Source organism: Sphaeramia orbicularis, unplaced genomic scaffold (genome assembly GCF_902148855.1).
Source record: "Sphaeramia orbicularis unplaced genomic scaffold, fSphaOr1.1, whole genome shotgun sequence".
NCBI lineage: Eukaryota > Metazoa > Chordata > Actinopteri > Kurtiformes > Apogonidae > Sphaeramia > Sphaeramia orbicularis.
The window spans coordinates 67,548-92,428 of NW_021941606.1; the positions used below are offsets into that span (position 1 = coordinate 67,548).

At 40.6% G+C, this 24,881-nt stretch overlaps 1 protein-coding gene across 5 annotated transcripts in view; it reads right to left on the minus strand.

Annotated features, from left to right (window-relative positions):
- cep104 (centrosomal protein 104) overlaps positions 1-24,881 on the minus strand; it is a 75,842-nt gene that overhangs the window by 36,586 nt on the left and 14,375 nt on the right. For 3 of the 5 annotated variants that reach the window (XM_030130218.1, XM_030130214.1, XM_030130217.1), the window contains exons 8-12: positions 11,233-11,388; positions 10,856-11,113; positions 7,843-8,058; positions 7,268-7,435; positions 3,565-3,738 (exon numbers count right to left, since the gene is read on the minus strand). In XM_030130218.1, the coding sequence (XP_029986078.1) occupies positions 3,565-3,738; positions 7,268-7,435; positions 7,843-8,058; positions 10,856-11,113; positions 11,233-11,388 (972 nt within the window). Of the gene's footprint in view, positions 1-3,564; positions 3,739-7,267; positions 7,436-7,837; positions 8,059-10,855; positions 11,114-11,232; positions 11,389-24,881 lie in introns of all 5 variants that reach the window. The other 2 variants (XM_030130215.1, XM_030130216.1) reach the window with 2 other exon arrangements.

Below are 24,881 nucleotides of genomic sequence, written 5' to 3' on the forward strand. Positions count from 1 at the left end.
TACATCCTTGAGAACAGGGACCCTTACAAACTTGCACCATTCATCTTAATATTAAATGTGTCCTGGAAGACACTGACAAACCATATCCGTGTGTTGTCATGTTGACATGCTGTATACATAGTGATTTGTCATTCAACACAAGCACCTGGCAGAAAGACAAGTCATGACAGAGAATTCAAGTGTACAACTGAGGCAAGACAGGAGAGAATTCTTGGAAAAACTTCCTTCAGCTGCAGGTGATTTTGACTTCATCAACTGAGTGGAATGTATAGCGGAGATACAGAAAAGACACATGCAAAGGAAAATAAAAACCTGTAATTTGTCCTCAAAGTACAAAGAGGCATTCAATCCCAGCTCTAACAGAGCTGTGAACACTTCCAGAAAGGACAGACTTCAGATGACGGCAGTGGCCTGGTGTGAACTCATGAGGTCATCCTCCCTTTCTCAGTCACCATACACGCCACACGTTCCTCTAAACACATACACACTGTTACATGTAAACCAGCGCTCAGTACATGTTAGAGAGTTCATTTTCACTCCAATATGCAAATGCAAAGAAAGCTGAGTGTACTGAACATAAACACATGGCTGTGTTCCAGAGGAGAGGAGGCAGAGTAAACAGCTCAGGGTGAATACAACACAGGACTTGTTCAAGGGCTGAGAGCAGAACACCTCTGGATTCTGCTGTGGGTATGTGAAGTCAGGAAGCTCAGAGCAGCAAAGTCGCTCATAAAACTTTTAAAGGAGGGCTGATATATATTGGGATCTAATTTGCTATTCTTACAGATGACATTTTTTAAATTACATTTTTATCATTGCACATTTTATATGTTTGTTTACACTGGTAGCTAACGCTCAAAATAACGTCAGGTTTTTTGTTTTACTCATGCATATTTTGATGGTGAATATATCATCGTTGATCTGAATGTTCTTCCACTGGATTTATAAAATATTTTGCTGCTTGGCGAAAGTTTGGACGTTTCAGTTTTGTTATCGTATCTTGTCTTGTTATGTCTGTAATGGAATTTCAGTCTCATAGCTATTTTTACATCCTTTTTGTATTGACACATCAGTAACATCATTTTCTATATTGCTTGTCTTATGTCGTTTGCATCTTGTGACGTCTTTTATCCGGTTTTCATCTGGTTATGTCTTTTATTTTGATGCGTTCCACAGGGAGACAAGGTGTTGTTTTCATGATGTTGTATGTTTCATTTTGTTTTTATCTTGTTCCATCTTTTATGTTCTTTTCATGTTGTCACATCTGTCACATCATTTGTGTCTCATTATGTCTTTTCTGATTGAATTGAAAATGTAAATAAAAAAGCTGTTGTCCATACAAACAACAACCTGGAGTAGGGCCACAGACTTCTTAGTAGATAAAATACACATATATACTCTGACAAAATGACAGTATACACCTAACTGTAACTCAATATTTCCAAGTTTTGCCCTGTGGTGGAAAGTTGGATTTAGTAAATACAGGTTACAGTTATCCTTTCTGTTTGCTTACTGGAGAATATGCGGGACACCTGTCTAATCCTTGTTTTTATGTGCACTATTGAGTGTCTGATTTCAAATGGAGGGAACTCAACCGCTCTATGACTACAGATGTTATCGACATGCATGAGTTAATGTTGGAAGTTTGTATGTACACAGTTAAACATTCTGAAGTGACTAAGCTTTATAGCCTTTATATACTGCATTACTTCTCCTCGCAATAAATTACTGGCACACTGGTGCAAAATACAGATATTATTGTTAAACCCACTCTAGCCCAAATGTTGCATTAGGCTTTAATGGTGAAAACACACAAACTTTGCATTTGGCCTTAAACATAAAAACATGGAAATCTCGTCACACCTGGTTTTAAAGGTACGAACACACAAACATCTTGTTTAGCCTTAAAGGTAAAAACATGTAAACCCTCAGTTATAACTGATAATGGAATCCAAAATGGATGCATAATGTAAAATGAAGTGTGACTTTGCTGTATTATGTTTATAAAAGGTGGAAGAGCTTAATTACTATTGACAGTATATACCTATAAAAATACAACACTATTACTATGACTTCCTTCAGTCATTACCAATTAGTACTATATATGAATAATTCAGTAATTATTTTTCCCATTTTATTCCTGTAAATCTGTTGCTACAGTCAACAATGAAAACAATAAATACACAATGTTGTCAAGTTTGTTTTGCAGACAGCTGTCAAGTCGTTTACTTTTGGTGTAAATATGATAGGTGTTGGAGCTGCTTCCTCTATTTACCTACTGTGGGCCAAGCAAATACAAAAGGTATTCCCTTCACTATTGAGCTTGTATCTAAGATGTGTGTTATACTGTTAACAATTCACAACCCTTATTGCAATGTGACCCATTGTTTCTCTTTAAAATTAATAGACAGACTTTTCTCTTTTCTCTGATGACATTTCTATTGGATGCTGTATCTAAAATATGGCTTTATGTAACAATGGCGGAATTACAAAGCTAACTTTAATTCCACTATACAACCACATAATTGTAAGAAGAAAAGCACTTGGAGAGTGCAGACCTCCACCAAGACAGATCTGCCCCCCCCCCCCCCCCCCCCCCGATCACCACCAAAATTTAATAATTTCTTCCGTGTGCCAGTATCAACATTTACTGAAAATGTCATGAAAATCCATCTATAATAATTAATAGGTAATAGGTAATAATTACAACAATGTTTTTGCACACTTATTTTTCTACAGTTCTTTTAATTATATTGAAAATATTTATCTTGTACATATTGTCCAAATTTCTGTTCTAACTGCATCTAATATTCAATTCAGTTCAATTCAGTTTTATTTGTATAGCCCAATATCACAACAAGGTTATCTCAAAGGGCTTTACAGAGTCAGTTGGATGTAAAAATAGAGTGTTTTAATATCTATATTTGATATTATATATTTATTTATTTAATTTTTGTAGTACTGATAATTTCTTTCCTGCATGGAGCAACTGTAACATACAATAATGTCCCGTGGAATTAATAAAGTATTCTGATTCTGATAAGCAGATGATAATTTCACTACTAGAAATGGAATTTTAATCCTAGGTATCTTTCTACATCAGTCATATATCCTTAAACTAAAACTCATTCTCTGGTGTTCAGTGTGAATAGAGGAATGCCAGTGTGTGCTTATCTTTTTGTCATTCCAAACACTGTCCTGTGCCATCTGAAGTCGAGGAGGAGGGAATCTCACTTTGCTCATGAAACTAGATATAAACTAGATGTACTAGTTTAAATGTGTGACCAAAGTGAATGTCACTTTATCAAGCACCTTATTTCACTACCTTTGGAGCTGTAAATATTTCATGGAAGGGTATATACATTTTTACACTTCTAGTCATGATATATGCCTCAGCCAACCTCACTCAGACTTGTACAGGCCTTCCACACGGGACAGGAAGGTCGATAACAGTAGTACATTCATATGAAGGTATTGTTTGAATTAAGGCACAAAGAACATTTTAGAGAAAACGGGTTCTTCAGGGGCAGTATTCATGTTGTCTGACAGTCAGTTTCCTTGTACCTGAATGAAGGCAGCGGCTGTGGGTCGGAGGCGACCGGCTGAGTCCCCTGTCCGGGCTAGCAGGTTGGGCCAAGTCTGCTCCAAACAGTGGGTCAAATCTGTGCGACCCAGCCCCAGCCCTGGAATCAGCTGGGTCAGCAGGAGTCGCAACAGCTTTAAGGAGGCAAGGAAGACCTGAAGGGACAATCAAGGATAGATAATGACTGAGTGGACCTTTCAAGAAAAATCTGCACAGAAGTGAGACTTGTGCCAATATTTGTGGGGAACAACATGCACACAGAGCAGGAATGTCAAACTCATTTTCTGTCAGGGACCAAATTCACCCCAATTTGATCTCAACTGGGCCAGACCAGGAAAATATTAACACAATAGTCTATAAATAATGACAACTCCAAATTTTTCTCTTTTTTGGGGGAGCACAAAAATAACATTAAATGATGAAAATATTTACATTTCCAATCTATCCAAACAAAAAAGATGTGAAGAACCTGAAAAAAAAAGACATTTTTTAAGATAAAGATTAAGTGCAATTTCAACAATATTCTGCCTCAACTTATCATTTACACATGTGCATTACAGAGCAGATGTACAAAGACACAAAACATTTAGTAACAAAGAATAACTGCACTTAACTTTCTTTGGACATTCCAGGTTGTTCATATTTGTTCAGGTTATTCACATTTTATTGTTAAAGGATAGTTTGTTAATGTAAAAATTTTCATAATTTATAAATATTATAGTTTTTTGCACTTCAACAAAGAGAAAAAAAACTAGAGTTATCATTATTTATAGGTATTATAGGTAATATTATTTATTTTTTCACTTTACAACAAGACGAAAAAGTGGAGTCATTATTTATAGGTCATTATGCTGTTACTTCACTTGAGACCTGGTCTGGTCTGGTCTGGTCTGGTCTGTATGTGGCACCTGAACTAAAACCAGTTCAACACTCTTGACTGTTACTATCTTTAGTGTAATTTTTGCACTTTGTAAATTCATACCACATGCCAGATTCAACTTTGGTGGGCACGTTTTGGCCCGTGGGCCACATGTTTGACACCCCTGACATAGAGCATGAGAATCAGTTGTGGATAATGTGACTCTTCAGAAGTTTGACCTACAAAGACAGTGATAAACCTAATATTGCTTAATATTGCAGAGCTCTTCCACAGACTTTATAAAACAAGTGGACCCAACAACCATCACACAGTAGTTAAAGGATTAGCATTTTGAAACCTCAAGTTTGGCATTTAGGTTGTTGCCATGTTGATTTTTTTGGAGCCTGGACTAAAAATATTTTTAAAAGTTGCTGCTGCAATAGAAGAGCAAGGGGTTACATTTGCTGAGCTAGCTCTTTACATAACACTACTAACTTATACCATCAGGTAATTTAAGCTGCTTAATGGATGTAATGTCAACTTTGAGTTATGCATGAACAGAAAATAAACAGAATTGATGGTAATACTGGTTGATATAGGTAACAGGCTAGGTATTCGAATTACTGGTAAACTTAATAAAAAATGTGCTTGACAGACCTTTGTAACCTTTGGTGGCCCATGTTAGTGTACCTTATAAACAAAAGTCTGGTAGAATAGTCTATCAGGAAGAAAATATGTTTGATGCACAGAGTTTCAGTAACAGCTTAGTTTTTTGGAAACAGTAGTGCCCATGCAAGAATAAAAGGTTGGAGCTGGGGAAGAGAAAGGGCTGAAGTATGCAAAACGAATGCCAGAGACGGTTCAGGGACACAAGGTGGTTCACTGGAGTCATTTCCTGGATCAGTGTCATGCAGGTTTCTCCACTGCCTGGCACCTCTAAGACACTACAGCTATATTCTGTCCCACTTTTTCCAATTGGGAGACGCTGATTTATTATTTGCTTATTTGCTTTGATCCCCATGAGCTGCTACACCCGCAGCTAAGTGAATGTGATTTACAGATTTCGATGAATTTTTCTACCACAAAGCCAAATAAGTAACAACTGGACTAATTCTTCAAGAGCCACATATCTTCTGAACATTCAGACACTGAAATGACATTTGTCAGTCACAGAGATTAGGAAAACAGAAAATAAAGACAAAGATAACTGCCATAAAATACTGTTAGTTACCTGCAAAAATAGGACCAAGGGTCCTGTAGTCCAATGGCATATTTAAAGACATTAATTAACATTCGTTTGACCATTCAAGATCATCTTAGGTCAAAGGTTGTGTCATCAGTCAAGTCCTGATACTAGTATATTTCATCATACTGCACATGCAGGTTATTTTGAATTTAGACTTTAGAAAAACTTCTTGTAGAACTGACTTTTTTTTCTAGCTGGATAGCCGAAATCTAGGGTCTGGGCTTGACCTTTCACAGTCCCCCAAGGTCAAAGGACATGACACCGAAAGAAAGCCCATATGTGACTTCCTATCTATTGCCAAGAGTAATTATATCAATATCTTCAACTGTTTTCAAGTTCTAGCACTTTGAAATTCATCCCATCATAAACCAATGGGGATTTTTTTAAATTTCAAAAATTCATAAAACATTAAAAAAATCAATATTTCCCAATTCTTTGAACAAACTTGGTAGACCTTACCCAAAAGATGTCCTGCAACAAATATCAAGTCATTCTGACTGAAGGTTCCAGAAAAATTGTTTATGGACGATGGACGGAGGACAGCTGATACCAACAGTCCATCGGAATTGACTACTTCCAAGACATTATCTGTTGGCTTTATGGAGCGGATTTGACCATTTCTAGACAGATTAAGATAAAATCAACAGTATAAAGACCTTGTTATTAGATTAGAAATTGTATTAGAAATGTACACATGATTGGTGGGAAAAAACTTTACTATGAATCTTGGCCATTTGTGAAAACAGTTTTCAGAGCACAAACATATACTTCCATGAGAAAATGTCAAAGCTTTACAAAGCCCAATCCTGCTAAGGATTAATGAATGAATATTCAGCGTGTTAACTATAAATTTATGAAAGCACTGCTGACTATATATATATATATATATATACATATATGAGTGGTTGGTGTTACTTAAATAACATTCAGATATACTGTTTGTATGCTCAGTTATTTGTAGCATCTTCAGTATTCCCAAATATACTAGAAGAAGAACTTTCATTGTGCTAATAAATGTTTGTCTATAAACCCTGAATATAAAGTTTCCATTCAGAAGAGTAGGAAGAGTGACAAACATCATAGGCTTTATTCAGGTGTGGGATGTGATGACATGAGGAGGAGAGTATTTATTCCTATTATTTAACACAAACCAAAGACACTCATTGGTGGGGCAGTAAATTAGCCAGTTAACACTTTAATGGAACATTCCACATATCACCGTGGCAAGGAAAATAAGTCACTGCAATTATTGCGGCACTAGTGTTTTCATTACCATGTAAGTTGTAGACAACTTCTAGAGGGGCTTTACAAGGCCATCCTTGTCAAAACTGTTTGTTTAGGGAAGTCAGCTCGAGGAGAGAGAAGCAGGGTTGTGTTTGATACAAGGGGAACACTGTCAGGTGTGTATGTGCTTCTGTATGAACGGCATGAACGTTAGGCTTGTTTGACACAGAAGTCCAGAAAACATAAATAACACAAGACTTTTAACAGCTTTAACATACTGGGCCTGGGTAGTGTTCTGGTGGTACTGGCAGTATTCACACCAAAATAAAGTGCATTTCAAAAACAAAATACTCACAGATGACACTTTATCCAACAGAGACTTCTTGACCAGGAAGACTGCAGCTCTGATTCTGTGTCTCAGCTCATCCTTAGGAGTGGTAGGTGGTACTTCCATCATCCTCTTGTACACAGCCAGAAGGGCTTCCTCCCTGTGGTACCAGGTTTTAGAATACACTCCAGCCACCTGGAAGGAAAAAAAGGAGGGTGAAAGAGGAACGTGGCGGTTGGATGGCTATCAAACATGGTATTTCTGCCTGAATTTTGACCGCCAGATAATGAGATGTTAAACAAAGCATTTAGAAACTATAGCTTTTAAAGAGCTGGGAAAGAAAAGCAACAAATCTGTCAGTCAACGTTGAACACTGACATTATACCGATATCTGCTGCTCTGTGTCTGTAGGATGTACAAAGAGACAAATGTTTGCAAACACATTTACCATCAAAACTAGATGTAAAACCTACAGCTAGTATAATTACCTAAAACCAGAGCAAATCTCCAGGACTGGTAATACTACTGCATTCCCATGCTACATTTTCTTTAGTGTTCTTGACATACATGTTTATTGCCTGTGGTACACGTATAATTCTTACTAGGCTCTCTCCAAAGACTTCTATTGGGAGACCAGCCTCTCTCTGGACTTTTTCTGTCAGGGGGTCTGGCTCTCCACCCATCTCAGCACTTTGTCTGGTCCTTTGGGTGTCAGGTTGAGGGTACAACTCTTCTGCTGGGCTCTGCATGGCCTCCCCTGGCTTGTCTGTCCTCTTAAGGGCTGGCAGCGGCCTCTCATCATAGGTCACACTTGCAACCTGACAATACAAGACCAAACAAGTGAAAAAGTGAGCAGAACTTACTAATACCCCTGCCTGGTCACACAACACTTTGCCCTTCCTACTCACGGATACCCTGCCAACCCAGGGATTCATTTTGAGACTTAACTTTAAATCTTTTCAAAAATTTGTAAAAGAAAAAAAAGGCAAAAATTGAGAGAAAGACACAAGCAAAGAACATGTGTGTCAAACATAAAAAGAATTAGGTGAATAGTGTCTGAGAAATCAGTTTGACAAATTTTCTAAGTCAAAGTTTTTATAAATTTGTCAAAAAATCTAAACATTGAATTACATCCATCAAACTGTGCACTGCACGTTCGCCTAGTGGGAAAGAACATGTCAGATTTCAAAAGGAGCGGGTGAACAGTATCAGAGAACTGGGCTGGAAAATCTGGTGTATCTACAGTATATAGCCCCACCAGGGTACAAATACTGTTGTTTTAGTACAGAATATTCTGCTTATTGACATAGTTTCATGCCTTTGCCTGTGGCATTATGTGTTTGGTTGGTGTGTTGGATGATTGGTTAGTTAGCTGCAGTATTCATTGTTTGATTGGTTAATTGGTATGTGTGTTTTGGTGTGTTGGTAGGGAAAACAGTAGGCTCCTGTGTTAGTTGGTTGCCATAATTGTTGGTGGTTAAACTTCATTAATCCTGAGAGAATACTGAAATATAATAAATGCAATAAAATCCAATAAAGTGCAAATCAAGAATATATTAAATACTTTAGAAATTTCAGTCTTTATGTGAATAAAGTGCAATATTCTAATATAGATATAGTGCAGGTCAATGTCCATGAGACGTTTCAAGTCAGCAGGAATGAAAAAAGCAGATTTTTGTTTATATATTTATAGATTTAAATTTTAGATAATTAGATGAATACATAAATTTCCTCAAACAAAAGTTTTGAAGATGCCACAGTTCAGGGGTTCAAGGAAAACTGATGCACACTTTCAAGTCTGAAAAGCATGTCTTTCCCTCTGAAAAATTTATCAATCCAACCCTTGTTCTTCTCACTATCTCTCACTATCATTTGATCAGTGAATAGGTGGATCATTCAACATCATAATGATAATGAATGTTTAACCCTGTCTTTACAAACCCCCCATGCACCATCTCCTGTACGCCTGGGCCAACTGGCACCCTGCTGCCTTATACGCCGCTCAAAGCTCTGCCTAGAGGCCAATTTGGCAGCGTCTGGAGTCAGCCAACTGTTGCACACTTTTAATTAAATAGTGAAACCCAAAACCTACAGCGGGGCAAGTCCCAGTAGGTGGTGAGTAAAGCATAAGAGCCGCTGCTGGTCATAATCTCCTGGTGTGCTCTGTGCTGCAACACTACAGAAGTTTAAGGCAGGCAACATGTTCCCAAGGTGCTACTATGCGCTAGATTAGTTAGACAACAATGCAGGAATTCATGCAAGTAATAAGCTACAGGTACAGCTGCCTGCAACTGGGAAAACATCATTCATGAAAAATACTAGCAGTCACAGTGTTCCATATCCATCCTGTTATTCAGTTAACTAATAAAATGTCAAACAGCCCCAGATATGCTCTATCATTTGAGACAAAATGAACAGACACAAAAAGCATCTTAAAACACTAAATAAACAGCTAAGATATCAAAGCATCACCTCAAGTCAGTTTCATGTACAGATGCCAGTGTAAGGCCATTATTTTCATTGTCATTTTCTCTGTTGGATATTGATTAATCAGTTGGTTATCTGGAGTGGCATAGTTTTTTGGGGATCGGGCATAAATGGTCAGAAAATTATGAAATATGTTGATTTATGTTTCCTCAACATCCAAAAAGACATTTAATCATCTTGTTTAGATCATAACTGCAAGATAGATATTTAGTTTACTGTCACAGAGAAGTAAAGAAACCAGTAAAAACTGAACTCAATGAATTCTGATGAGTTTTTAAACATTAAAATGATTCAAAATAATTCTCTAAATAGTTGTCCATTAATTTCATAGTTAATGACTTATCTCTTAACTGATTTTATTTCTCTTATTGCTCTTGTTGCATGGAATATTAAGTTACAAGTGAAGCCTCACATTTTTTTGCATGCTGGCATTTATACTCATATTTTAAAGTCTCATTTTTTATTTATCTGATGTACAAGATTAATGAAATGTATATTTTTAAAAGCAGTGCCATAGCTGCCAACTTACTACTGCATTGTGCAGTATGTCTTTTCCAGCTATAGCATGTCGAAAACAATAATTTTTAGAATTTATTTTAAAATTTTTAGAAAAAAAAATGGAGCTTCTGAACCTCATCGTGGAGGTATTTCATTTTCTCTCCCAATCACCTTTTCTGCCAGAGTTCTCCCAAAATCAGTAACCACTCACAAAATTGGATGTTTTGCTATACTTGGCTGTCAAACATTTCCTCTGAATAGATGCTTTATCTATTCCAGATCTGAGGTGGTTCAGGAATGTGGAAATCTAAGGAGCTGGTGTAATAGTTTGCTAGACCACAACACAATGAAGTTGAAAGGCACTAGATGAGTTTCTCTGTTTAGTGTGTAATGTTCAAGACAGCCTCTGCACTCTCAGCTAGATACCTATTGCATGTTAACCACAGACCTTCTTTCAGGCATCTAATCAAAAATCTATTCAAAGAACTCATTGAGTTCAAGAATAGAGAACCTGGGGTTTTAAAATGATAACTTCCAGGCTTTAAGACTGATTTCTACAGCACTACTGAGTGATTGGTAGGTCAGTATGCATTCACATATGGTTACAGCAGCATGAAAACGTACATTTACCTGTGTAATTTCACCAAATGACTTTGCACGTACATCTACCTGGGGACCAGTGGATGGAGAGCAGGGTGTGTCAAGTTGGCTTCTAAGTTTGGGTACAGCTGTGGTTGCATTTGACGGCGGGTTCGGGGGAGCATTTGATTTGTTCACCTTCTTGGTACCTGTGAACACATGGGGCTTGGTGGTGACTGAAGAGTGAGCTGGAGAAGGTAGAACAGAGGGACAATCCAGGGCTGGAGAAGAATCTGCTGCCCTTGCAATCTAACGAAGTGGAAGAACACAACAGAGGTCAGCTCAGGCACAATATAGTGTACAACCGTTTTTATAGCATCTGCACATTTTTCACCACGTTCCACACAAGCAGCCCACTTCAAACTAACCATGGCCAGGTCCAACACATTGTGAACCTCTAGCTGCTGGTACACACTCTTCCGGTATTCGTCCATCTGCTCCTTCTTCTTCTTGGCCAGGTCGTAGTCTTCTTTTTCAATAGCACAATGCTTCTCCACATCATATCGAGCTAAATGCTCCCCCACCTGAAAGGACAGGCAGAAATTACAAACAGCTACAAGGACATAATTAGAAGCCTGGATCCAGGGCTGCAGTATGAAGCCACCGTTGGTCTGGAATCCAATACCTGGATGTCTAGGACCTGCCTGTTTTGTTTTTGCTTGGTTTTTTTAGTGATGCTACACTGCTAGTGTTTTTTTTCTTTGTTCAGGTTTATTCATTTTATAGTTAAAATAATCTGTATAAAATGTAATACAGATTATCCAGTGATTCAATGACCTTCATGACCATGAAGCACTGCTCCTTGGCAGACTGTAGCTGTGGTTCTGACATAGCAGGAGAACACAGACTGCATAAAGACTGGACAAAGTTTCTGTGACATCACCTACTGGTTTGAGGACTGACACCAAGTCTGAGTTTTAGTATTTTGACTGCTGTTATCTTGTGCCCAGATAGGGAAAAGAAGGTGAATCTTGCCAAGTTAACACTAACTTACTGAAAACACTATGTAATTTCAACCTCTTCATTTATGTATATATATATTGCATTGAGCAGTATCATCCTCACATACTGTATAAACAACCTTACTGGTATTAGTTAATGCACAATGTAATGCAGTGCAAAATGAATGCTAACATTTGCTAGGTTTACCTACTATCATTGAGGTATAAAAGGTCCAGCTGTCATGAACAGGGTAGTATGTGGAGACCACAGAAGCAGAAGCAAAAATAACTTTTTGTACCATGCTGCAAACAGGTTTATAATCTGCTGTCTGGCATTTTGACATGGAGGGTTGTGGGCACTGACCAATTCCTGGGGCCAGACTACAACAAGGAACTTCAGTTTTCTAATGCAGAACTAAGTGGACAATGTTCTGGGCAAATGTCCTGATGCAGCTTAACACTGTGCCACATAGGGACTCAAGCTGTAAATGGAACAAAAGCTGCCAGAAAATCTGATATGCCATTTTGTTATATGTAAATCCCAATAAACTGAATTAAGCTGCCTACCAGATGCCAGGAAACACTTACTTTGCAGCAACGCCTTGTGATGAAAGTCTTTAGAATCAAACAAACACAAGAAATGCAATACTTTGTGCATTGTCGCTTGTGAGTTTCTATTCAGTTGTGTGACAATGCAACAGAGAGAATTCACACACAAATAACAAAGACTTCAGTTTACAGCCAGCATTTTGAATATTTCTAATTCATACATACATTATAGTTCTAACCAGATGATGAAAAAATGCATAGAAATGCACAGGGTGCTGGACTACAATCTGATCCACACTGGATTTTCCACAGCAGTGACATCTGCACAGCTGTCCCTTTTCCACGAAGTGGGAATTGGTGTCGTTCCCATTTGCACCCCAAATTTTCAAACATTACAATTTTGACCAAATCGAGTTCATAAGTAACCTGGAAACCTGGTCCCAATTGAGACCAAAAATTGTAGGTTTTGCCATAACCTACAGTGCAAATCTGAATGAAAGGAAGAAAGAAATCATAATAATAACAGCAATAATAATAATAATAATAATAATAATAATAATAATATAATAATAACAATAATAATAATAATAATAATGTTTATGCATTTGGCAGACGCTTTTTTCCAAAGCAACTTAGAGGTGAAAACCAATCAAATCACTCAATCAAATTTTATTTATATAGCGCCAGATCACAACAAAAAAGTTCTCTCATGACACTTTATATATAGAGTTGGTCCAAACCAGACTGAAGCCAATTTACAGAAACCCAACAGAATCCTCCAGGAGCAAACACTGGTGATGGTGACAGTGGAAGGAAAAACTTCCCTTTAACAGCAGAAACCTGGAGCAGACCCAGACTCCTGGAGGATGGACGACTGACAGGACCAGTTGGGGTTAAAGAGAGAGGGTAAAGAAAGAGAAAAAGAGAGAGAGATAGAGATAGAGACTGGGGGAGAGGGGGAGAAGGGGGGAGTAGGGAGAGACACATGGAGGCAGTTGAGGATATGTGAGTGGTGATGATGAGGGCAGGAGAGAGGCAGGACCACCGCAGCAGGTCCAGAGATAATCCTGGGAAAATCTGTGATAATCCTGGGAAAAACCTTATTAGAATATTTAAAATGGAATGTCTGAAAGTGCTAGGATAGGAGGTGCTCTCGGAAGAGCTGGGTCTGCAGGAGCTTCTTGAAGATAGCAAGGGATGCCTCTGTTCTGGTAGTGCTCAGTAGAACGTTCCACCAACGTGGAACAACCCATGAAAAGAGCCTGGATTGTCTTGTACAAGGTCTGGGGACCACCAGACTACGTTCCCCAGACGAGCGGAGTGGTCGTGGGGCGACATAAGCTTTTATTAGTGCACCTAAGTAGACAGGAGCAGACCCACTGAGAATTCTGTAGGCTAGGATTAAAGATTTGAATTTGATGCGGGCAGCTATGGGTAGCCAGTGTAACTCAATGAGTAAGGGGGTGACATGTGCCCTTTTAGGGTGAGTAAGGGGGTGACATGTGCCCTTTTAGGCTGATTGAAGACCAGACGCGCTGCTGCATTCTGGACCATCTGTAGTGGTTTGACAACACAAGCTGGGAGGCCCGTTAGAAGAGCATTGCAGTAGTCAAGGCGGGAGATAACCATAGTCTGCACCAGGAGCTGGGTGGAGATAACCATAGTCTGCACCAGGAGCTGGGTGGAGATAACCATAGTCTGCACCAGGAGCTGGGTGGAGATAACCATAGTCTGCACCAGGAGCTGGGTGGCCTGTTGGGTTAGGTATGGCCTGATCTTTCTTAGGTTGATCAGAGTGAAACCACATGATCGGGTGACAGAGGCAACGTGATCTGTGAAGGTCAACTGATTATCAATCATGACTCCCAGGTTACGTACTACATTGGTAGGAGCCAGAGGTATGGAGTCAATAGTGATGGAGATGTCCTGCTGTATGGTTGGCTTAGCTGGGAAGACCAGCAGTTCAGTTTTGGACAGGTTCAGCTGAAGGTGATGGGCTTTCATCCATGCAGATCTGTCAGAGAGACAATCTGAGATCCGCACTGAGACTGTGGAGTCATCAGGTGGGAATGACAGATAGAGCTGGGTATCATCAGCATAGCAATGATATGAGAAGCCGTGTGAGTGGATGATCTGACCCAGTGAGGTGGTGTATATGGCAAAAAGGAGGGGGCCCAACACAGAGCCTTGGGGGAACCCCGTGGTGAGGCGGTGAACTGCAGATGTGTGCCCTAGCCAGGACACACTGAAGGACCGACCAGTGAGGTAAGACTGAAACCAGGAGTGGGCGTGGCCTGTGATGCCCATGTTCCAGAGTATGGATAACAGGATATCATGACTGACAGTGTCAAATACTGCTGATAAGTCCAGTAGAATGAGTACTGAAGACTTGGCTGCTGCTCTAGCCTCTTTCAAGGCTTCTGTCACAGACAACAGAGCCGTTTCAGTGGAGTGGCCGATTTTGAAGCCAGATTGGTTGATGTCAAGGAGGTTATTTTGGGAGAGGAATTCTGTGACCTGTTTGAAAACCGCCCTTTCAATGATCTTAGAAAGGTATGGGAGGAGTGAGACTGGTGGATAATTGTCCACTTGAGTGGGGGTGAGGGAAGGTTTTTTGAGTAGTGGTGTTACCTGCGCTTGTTTAAATACTGTAGGAAATGTTCCTGAAGTCAGTGAAGCATTCATCACATGTGTGATTGGTGCTGTGATAGTAGGGGCTACAGACTGTAAGACGTTGGATGGAATAGGGTCCAACAGGCATGTGGTAGGACGGCTAGAGGAAAGGAGTTTAGACACCTCGTTCTCTGTGAGGGGAGTAAATGAGGGGAATGACGCAGTTGGGCTTTTATCAGTTGAGTTAGTAGTACCCATAGTCAGGGGAGAGGAAGCAGTGTGTGATGATGATGATGATGATGATGATGATGAAGAAGGAGGCGTGCAGTCTATGGATGGATCAGTGAACTGACTGCTGATAGTAGACACTTTATTTGTGAAAAATGAAGCAAAATTGTCTGCTGTCAGATTAGTAGTGGGCGGTGGAGGTGGAGGGTTGAGTAGTGTTTTAAAGGTTGAGAATAGTTTCTTGGTGTCGGTGGCAGAATGAATTTTGTTATTATAGTAAGCCTTCTTCGCAGCAGTGACACTGGATGAGAAGGATACCAATAGTGACTGGAATGTGATCAGGTCAGAAGAGCTTTTTGTTTTGTGCCATTTTCTCTCTGCGGCTCTGAGGTTGGTACGCAGCGACCGGAGGGTATTATTGAGCCATGGGTGGGACTGGGAGGATGGAGCGGGTCTAGTAGATAGAGGGCACAGATTATCCAGACAGGAGCTAAGTGTAGAGCACAGAGACTCAGTGGCATCATTAACCTCTAAGGAGGAAAAAGTGCTGGGGGGAGGGAGAGCGGAGGCTACGACAGTGGAGAAGTGGGTGGGGGACAAATTGCGGAGGTTGCGGCGGAAAGAGACCATGGGGGAGGGAGCAGAGTGTTTTTCAGGGAGAGACCCACTGAACTGAATGAAATAGTGGTCAGACAGGTGTACAGGTGTGACTGTGAGGGCATCTGTGATGCAGTTTCAGGTGAAAATGAGATGGAGCTCTTTACCAGCTTTGTGGGTTGGAGGACTGCGAACCCGCTGTAGCTCAAAAGAGAGTATTAGTGACATGAAATCTGAGAAGCTGGGATTGTCTAAGTGGATGTTCATGTCACCGAGGACTAGCATGGGGCAGTCATGCTCTGGGATGGAGGAAAGCAGAGTGTCAAGCTCATCAGGAAAATCACCCAGTTGTCCTGGTGGACGATAAATGACAATTATGTAAAGTTTGACTGGTGCTGTCACTAGGATGGCATGGTATTCAAAGGAGTTGTATTTGACTGAAGGTAGGAGTTGATTGTGTTTCCATTTGTTGGAAATTAACAGACCCACACCACCTCCTCGTCCAGATGGACGAGAGGTATAAGAGAATGTGTGGTTGGTAGAAAGTGCGGCTGGGGTTGCATTGTTTTCAGGCTTAATCCAGGTTTCAGTCAGAGCCAGGATGTCCAGTGTGTGATGGTTGGCATAGGCAGCAATAAAATCTGCTTTGTTCACCGCAGATTGGCAGTTCTATAACCCTACAGAGAAGGAAGCACCAATGACTGTGGTGTATATTAATGGGCGGAGATTGGTGATATTACGATGCCTTTTAGCAGTGTGAAACCCCATACGTGAACCGAAAATAACAGGAATGGGATGGTGACCAGTGGAGAGATGGTTCCTCAGAGGTGAGCTGGTGTGAGTGAGGGGTGTAGCTGTCATTAGTGAGGGGCTGGGAGAGGAGGAGAGATCAGCTGGTGTGGTATTCAGTCTGACTACAGACTGTACAGGAGACTCTGAACGTGGTGATGTTTGATGTGACCAGCAGGGGGAGCAGGTGACTGCAGCAGAAGACGGGGAGCGTAGTCACATAGGTGTGGGTGTGGTTTTAGTCTGGACAGCGTGTTGAATGTTTTGAGCCAGGACGCTGCTGCCTAGTGTAGAGGGGTGGACGCCATCGGACTTGTAAAAGGAGGAGCGGTTCCAGAACAGATTAAAGTTATCAATAAAACTGAAGCCGTTCAGAGCAGAGGCGGACTGGAGCCAGGTGTTCAGGCTGAGGAGGCGGCTGAAACGGCCCACACCACGGGCAAAGGAGGGGAGGGGCCCGGAAATGAAAACAGCCTTCCCGGATCCTTTCAGTTTATCAAAGAGGTTTTTAAAATGAACCTTTGTCACTTCGGACTGTTGAAGAGAAGTATCATTGAAGCCCACGTGAACTATGATCCGGGTAACGGTGGACGGCAGTGAGAGCAACAGCTGAGGGAGTTCATGGAGGATGGAGGTGACGGTGGAACCAGGAAAACACCTGGTTATGGCGTTAAAGAAACGGACGTGACGGATGATGGAGTCCCCGAGGACAGCGGTGGTCAGAGGGAGAAGTGGACGAGGAGACGGTGTTGAAAGTGAAGGGTTCCTGGTCTCTCTAGGTGGACATTCCACGGGTGGACCGTCGGAGTGACGGCGGATGGCCTCTCGGAGGAGGCGGTGCCGGGCAGAGGAGCGGACCAAGGAGCGGGGACCCTGGTTTGAAGGCTTCACAGGAGGACCGGCGTTATGAACGTCACCGGTAATCAGCTCGGTGGCAGCCATGGTGTCAGCAGGAGCCGGTTCCGGGACAGAGCCAGGTGGGATGGGGGGCACACCAGCCGCGGTGGGGGGAACCAGAGCGTCCTCCATGGACAGGACGCCGAAGCGGTTTGATGTGCTGATGGTCGGCGGTGGTGAGACTTTGCTCATGTTCTTTTTGCGGCCATGAATCACCACTTCAGACCAGGGTGTAGAACACGGGGGACGAGAACAGGCAGAGGAAGGATCCCATAACACTGTATCATCACAGGAGGCTTTGGGCTTCTCTGCGCTTTTCAGGAACAGACTGGACAGTGTGGGAAGGCGGCTGGAGAAACCACAGAGCTGGGCATTTTTCTCCGCTAGTTCTGTGGAGAGGTGCAGTATTTCCTCTTTGAGATTTGCGATCGTCTGGTAAGCCTTTACCAGGGTTTTGTTGGCTTGGATGAGAAGACTATCTCCAGGTGATGTGGATGACGCCATGGTGGTAACAGCGAAATACCAGGGGCAGAGCGCGGGAAGTGGTGGGTGACAGCCACAGGTAAGGATCCACTGACAATACTGACCTGCCCTGATGGAGGTTTGGGTCGATGGCGTCAAGTTAGAAAGACACGGTTAAGAGGTTAGGTTCGAGTGAGAAAGCACTAAAAGGCAAGGCATAATAATAATAATGATAGGGACATCTGAGAGACAGGTGGGGAAAGTGTAATATTGGGTCAACTAAATCCATTGCTAGATGGCAAGTTGTTCATCTGCTTTATCATCATCTACTACCTCTACAGCGCGGTGAAAAAGTATTTGCCCCGCTTCAGATTTCATAGATTTCTCCATATTTGTCAAACTTACATTTTTAAGATCATCAAATACTAACATTAAGCAAAGGTGATCTGAGTAAAAAAAAAAATGCAGTTTTTAAATGATGATTTAATTTATTGGGGGAAAATATAACTAAACATACCTTGCCCTGTGTGAAAAAGTCATTGCCCTCTTACACTAATAGCTGGTTGTGCCTCAGTAACTGGCACAAGGCTTTTTCAGGGCTGTTTTGGGCTTTTGGCCCACTCTTCTTTGCAGAATTGTATTAATTCAGCCACATTAGAGGGTGGCTGAACAGCCTGTTTAAGGTCAGATTTAAGTCTGGACTTTGACCAGGCCTCTCCAAAACCCTTATTTGGTTGATTTTTTTGCCATTCAGATGTGGACTTGCTGGTGTGTTTCCAACCATTGTCCAGTTGCATAACCCAAGTGCACTTGAGCTTGAGGTCACAAACTGATGGCCAGACATTCTCCATCAGGATTTTCTGGTAGACAAAATAATTCATGGTTCCATCAGTTACTCATTACTCATCCAAGTCATCTAGATCCCGATACAGTAAAGCAGCGCCAGATCATGTGTCTCTGTTTGGATGATGTTCTTTTTATGAAATGCTGTTAGTTTTACGCAAGATGTAATGTGATGCACTCCTTCCAAAAAGTTCAACTTTTGTCTTGTCAGTCCACAGAATATTTTCCCACTTTGATCTTGTGGATTATCAAAATGCCTTTGCGTGCTTTTTGGTCAACAGCTCACACATGGGTGTCATTTTGGCCCAGTCTCTTTCTTACTGTAGAATCATGAACCTTAACAGTGTTCATGTAGGCCAGCTGTTCCTATTAAGGTTCACCACTATCCGCTCTTTTTTCTATTTGTAGATAATGGATCTCACTGTAATTTCACAGGAATCCCAAAGCCTTAGAAAGTCTTTGTAACCCTTTCCAGACTAATAGATATCAGTGACTTTGTTTTTCATCTGTTCTTGAATTTCTTTTGATTGTGACATGATGCCTTGCTTTTTGACATCTTTTTGCCTACTTGATGTTATCAGGCATATTCTACTTAAGTGATTTCTTGATTCTAAGGGCAGCAATTAAGCTTGGGTGTGGCTAGTGAAACTGAACACAGCTTTCCAAAAAATGTTGTTAATCACAGTTAATTTATAATTTAACAAAGGGAGGCATCACTGCACATCACTGCACTCTGTACATTTCACACAAAGCAAGAAAGTCATATGAGAAAAAGAAACCTATATTCCATACTAATCAAAGAGGCTGGTTTCACTCAAAACCAAGAATAAATTAATAAAAACTACTGAGAAGGTTTGAAACTCAAAGTCAACGGTGAAAATGTAGAGATGGACAGGTGATATGTATGTAGGATGATCCATTGTGTGTATTCACTCATGACAAACCCTTGATTATGATAGAGCCTTTCCAAACTGGTGGAAATATGGACTGGTTCACTATATGGCATCAAACTCTACAATCTTGAAACTGCTCAAGATTCACAACTAATTCAGTATAAATATCCCTTGTGAGTCACCCTGCAATGTAGGGCCATGTTCAGACCTTTATTTAACATCTGTCCTCAGATATCCAAAGTCAGTGGCCAACTTTAAATGCATCTGTGCACACCTGGCTTTGCAAACTATTGCCAGGTGTGTTGTGAGTGATCATTTCTGATCTGAGATTCCAGTTCAATAGGCTAATGAAAATGTTCATTTACAACTAAAGCAGGGATTAAAGCAAAAATTTTTCATCTGACTGAAAATTTTCTTCTGGTCAAAATCATTGGCCACTATTTAAAATGATGCAATCCAATACTACTATAGCGTACAAGTTTATAGAGTCAAATTTGGCAATACTGTAAAACCCACTGAATGGGAGAGTGTACAGGTGTAGAAGATTAGTAACATGGAGAGAAAAAATGTCATGAGTGGTATTGGTGGGGGGTCTGGGGGTCCTCCCCCAGAACATTTTTAAAGCTTCAGGTCAGTTTTGGTGCACTCTGGTTAATTTTAAAGGGTATGAAAACCTTTGAAGCAAGTGAAAATAATAACTACAAGAAAACCTTACTGCAAAAAATGAGTGAAAAACTTTTTATTTAACAATTTAGCAACTCCTAAAACATAACTCCAACTCCAACAGCACATGAATTTTGGGGAAAATGTCTGTGTAAATGTAACCCTAACCAACTAATCTGTTATTTTTTCTGCTTTTTGGCACTGAAACCAAAAGTTTCAAGCTTGGTCATTCCGGATGTACGCTTCTGTTTTTTTCCAGAGACACATGGCACATTAGTAGAACTTTCACTTAGCAGTAGAGGTGGAGGTTGTTGCAGGGACAGTGGAGCTTGGAGCAGAGGAGGTGGAGACTCTGGCTGGAGCAGAGGAGGTGGAGGCGTACTGTACATCACAGATAGAAATAAGATGCTGAACGGGTCCAAATAAAGCACTTATGCAGTCGGGCACGTAACCGTGTAAGGCCGCGGCGCGCACAGCCGCACGTACGGGAAGGGCACATACACACAAACACACACACACACACACACACTAGTCATATACCGGCAAGAGGAGATAAGCTATGAACCCAAACATGAAGGTCCATGTAGATCAGTTGTGTCTTCTTCCCTTTTCGCTGTGGTTCTTTCATAATGAAAGCTACTTGTTCGCACTAAACTAAAGTTAGTCTGGAGGCTGAACTTCGGTAAAGCTGAACTGGTCCATGTGTTTCTGAGGCACAGAATGAGCAGCGTTTCCTTCCAAAGAGAAATAGTCATCAATCTCTCCTCCCGACATAAAAATAAAGAAGTCATCTTATTATCATCACTGTTAAACCTGTCAGCCCCCTGTGCCTGTGTTAAACACCTGCAGATTCAGGACAGCAGACCCAGGACAGACTGGACTCCGCGAAACACGTGGGGAAGTTACTTCAGTATGACTTTTTTCCCCCCTCAATTTTTCCATTTGACGGAAATCAGTCGTGGTGACGGAGAACTTTAATCCCTGAACTAAAGCTGCATCTACAGTTTGACTGGCTTTGTATATCTACACATTTAATTCCTGGTGCTGCTCAAAGGTGAGTGGCAGCACCTTTCAGTGCATTCCTGTTGCTACAGATTGCTACAGAAGGTGGACAAATGTGTCCCAGACCACCTGTGAATGCATCCTGAGTGACCGGACAGGAATAGGTTGTGAAGTGCATCCTGAGTATGTTCACACCTTGAATTACGGCTCGTATGTGATTGAATTTACCAGGAGTGATGTTGATGCAATGTCTAGACAAGGCCTCGAGCTTGATTAGAAGAGAGATGTGATGACAAGGGATTTTCAGCCTGAATACTTTGGCAACTGCTTTGTCTGCAATGCTAATATGACATGCTAACCAGGTACTGCTGTGTGTTATCTGGTTACAGAATGGCCTGTGATCGGGAGTGAGACAGACACTACCTGAGGACTGTTGCTGCAGCTGTCAAGCTTATTAAGAATTCATGGTCAGCATGGTAACACTGTACACAAAAGAGGTCAGAAACAAGAATCTGAACAATGTTTACAGTTACAAACACTGATGAACTGACACTGAAATTCAGTAAAAAAAAAACAACAACACATGCCTCTCAGTGCTGACATTTACAGGATAAATTCTGTTTTTGGAAGCCAAAGAAATGAGTGGGTGATGATATTTAGATTTGTTTTTGGTTTCCTTTAACCTGTAGCCTGTATTTTTAATTTAACTGTTGTCTGTGGCATGCAAACAATATTTACCCAAACACTTATCATGGACAAGATTTACAGAACAGAGCAGGAAACACTTTGCTACAAAAAGTCACAAAATCATCAGTCTTTTCTTATGAAAAGAAACCTGTAGGATCCACGGAGGGTTGTTGTGTAAGTGGCTGTGTTTGTTGTCCTCTGAATGCTCATTAACCTTTTAACACCTCAGTTCCTGCTGACCTGCTTAAGGTTTAGGACTAGGGTTATATTTGAGCTGACATACAGTAGTTTATATTGTGTTTTAACTCGTGCTTAATACAAAAACTAGACGATTTTCCCTTTCAAGTGAAGTGTTTTAGCACAGAACGTAGAAGATGCTACTTTTTAATTTAAGTTTAATAAACACATTGTCATAAACCTTAACCCTAACCCCAGCTGAACTCCGCTTAGGGTTACATTTGAGCCAAAAGTGATGTGGTCTAGGTTTTCATGAAACCTTAACCCAAAGTGAACCTTTGATGAGGGTTTTTAAAAACTTAATGATAAAACACATCCTCAGCAATAATTAAGGCATTAAGCAAAAAGAAGACAATTATTCTGCAAGTTTTTTAATCTTTGTAGTTAGAGGACAATTACAACATTCACTGGTTACACCTTTTAAGATGCAAAAATCAGTGTCCTCCTTTATCATATGTGGGAGGTTGGAACTCTTTATGTACAAAACTATGTGATGTATTTAACGCAGAATACAAATGACTAATCGTGAATCAAAATGACCATGCGTACATCTGTCAAAGACTAATGTCAGAACTTCAAATGTTTTTGCAGTAAAGTAACAATGGAACAGTCTCAGCAAGAGAAACAGCTCATTATAGCTCATCATACTTTGTGGGAAGATATTCTTTACTACAGGGGAGTATGAGTCAGAATGTGGCCTCCAGATACAAAAAAAAGCTGGTAATTCAACACTCCTGCTCAGTCACTCAGTCACACAGCATAAACAGCATATCACAAATGGAGAAGATAACTATAATGGATATAGATAAAGAGAAATGTTCAGTTCTTAAAGCAATAAAGACAGTAAGGGTAGATGTTGGTGAGAACATATGGCTGGACCTGATTTTCTATAAAAATATTAAGAAACATTCTACAGCACCAATGGAATATTATAAGAAAATGAGATTAATCATTGTTTTAGGTAGTAGCAGTAGTAGTACTGTACTTGAGTACAAATTCATACTTATACTGTACTTTACAAGTTCTATTTTCTGCTACTTTATACTTTAATTCCACTACATCAACCATCAACAATGTGTCATAGCAGAGGACGGAGCTCCTCTTCTTTCTTCTGTTTTATGGCAGGTGAGAGCTCAAAATAAATGTACATCACACATCACATACTGCAGTCAGGTAAACAAGACAGTAAACATCCTTGGAATTCTACAGTTTTATGAATCAGGAAGTAATAAAAACAAACAAACAAACAAAAAAAAACGTTTGGTCCTTACCAGGTTCTAAAACTATTTAAATCCGACACTGAGGTTTATGGGCGTTTATATTTGTGCAGCTCACCACAGCATTTAATTTGGGTTGAGGTCTAGACTTGGACTGGGCCATTGCAACACCTTGATTCTTTCCTTGTTCAGCCATTCTGTTGTAGACTTGCAGGTGTGCTTGAATTGTTGAACTGTTGCATGACCTAATGTTGCTTTATTAGATGGACAAAGTGTCCTCACAGTTGGCTCTGGAATCAGTGGGTCAGAGGTGTTTGCACTGATATGTTGTGTTTGGTTTTCACCAGACTTGGTGCTGTGCATTTTGACCAAACATCCCTACAATGGCCTCATCTGCCTAAAGGACAATGTTCCAGAAGCCTTGTGGTTTGTTCAAGTGTAGCCCATCCAAACAAGTCACACTTGTTCAGTTTTTTCTAATTGTAGTCAGAGCATTCGATATTTAACAGACACATAGAGTTTGAGATGCAGCTCTTGGGCTGGATTTGCTGGGATGCCAACTATCTGAAGATTGTCAACTACTTTGTACGTTTCCCACATTTGACTTTACATTGTTTGGAAATGGTTATCAAAGCATCAGTTGCTTTTCTACGCTCATTTCTGATGTCTTTCCTTTTGGGCAATGTGTAAACACCTGCAGGCTCCAGACCAGCACACTGCTAAAGGTTTTTATATAATGCTTTTATAAAGGTGCTCACACTGGCTGATGATCACTGAATCAAGGACAGGTGTTAAGCAGCACTTGGCTGATGCTTACCCTCAATAACTGCTACAAAAGCCCAAAGGGTACACTTATTACATTACATATGCTATTTTTCACAAAGTGCTTCTACATGTTGGCTCAGTATGTAACTGTTTTAAACTTGCACAAATGATTGCTTTGTCACTATTGATTGTAAGTGTTTATGTTTTTTTTTGTTTTTTTTTTATGTGTTGATTATGTCTTGTTTTGTCAGAAACTGTGTGTTAAGCTGCTTTTCTTGGTCAGGTAACTCTTAAAAAAGAGATCTGCAATCTCAGTGAGGTTGTTTTTTTTACCTGGTTAAATTTTATATATATATATATATATATATATATATATATATATATATATATATATATATATAATGCATTTGCAAAGCTTTAGGAAGAAAAGATAAATGAGCGAAAAATTTCACTTTCACTTCTGCAGGGGCACGGACTGCACCGTACTCTCATAGTATTAGAAGTAGGATGGAAAGTGACGCACGCATACGCGCAGTTACCGACCAACACGCACGCTTCCCCCAGCCGTACTGCGCGCGTGCGAGTACCCCCCACCCACCCACGAAACGCACGCGCACCCCCCCCTCCATTAAAC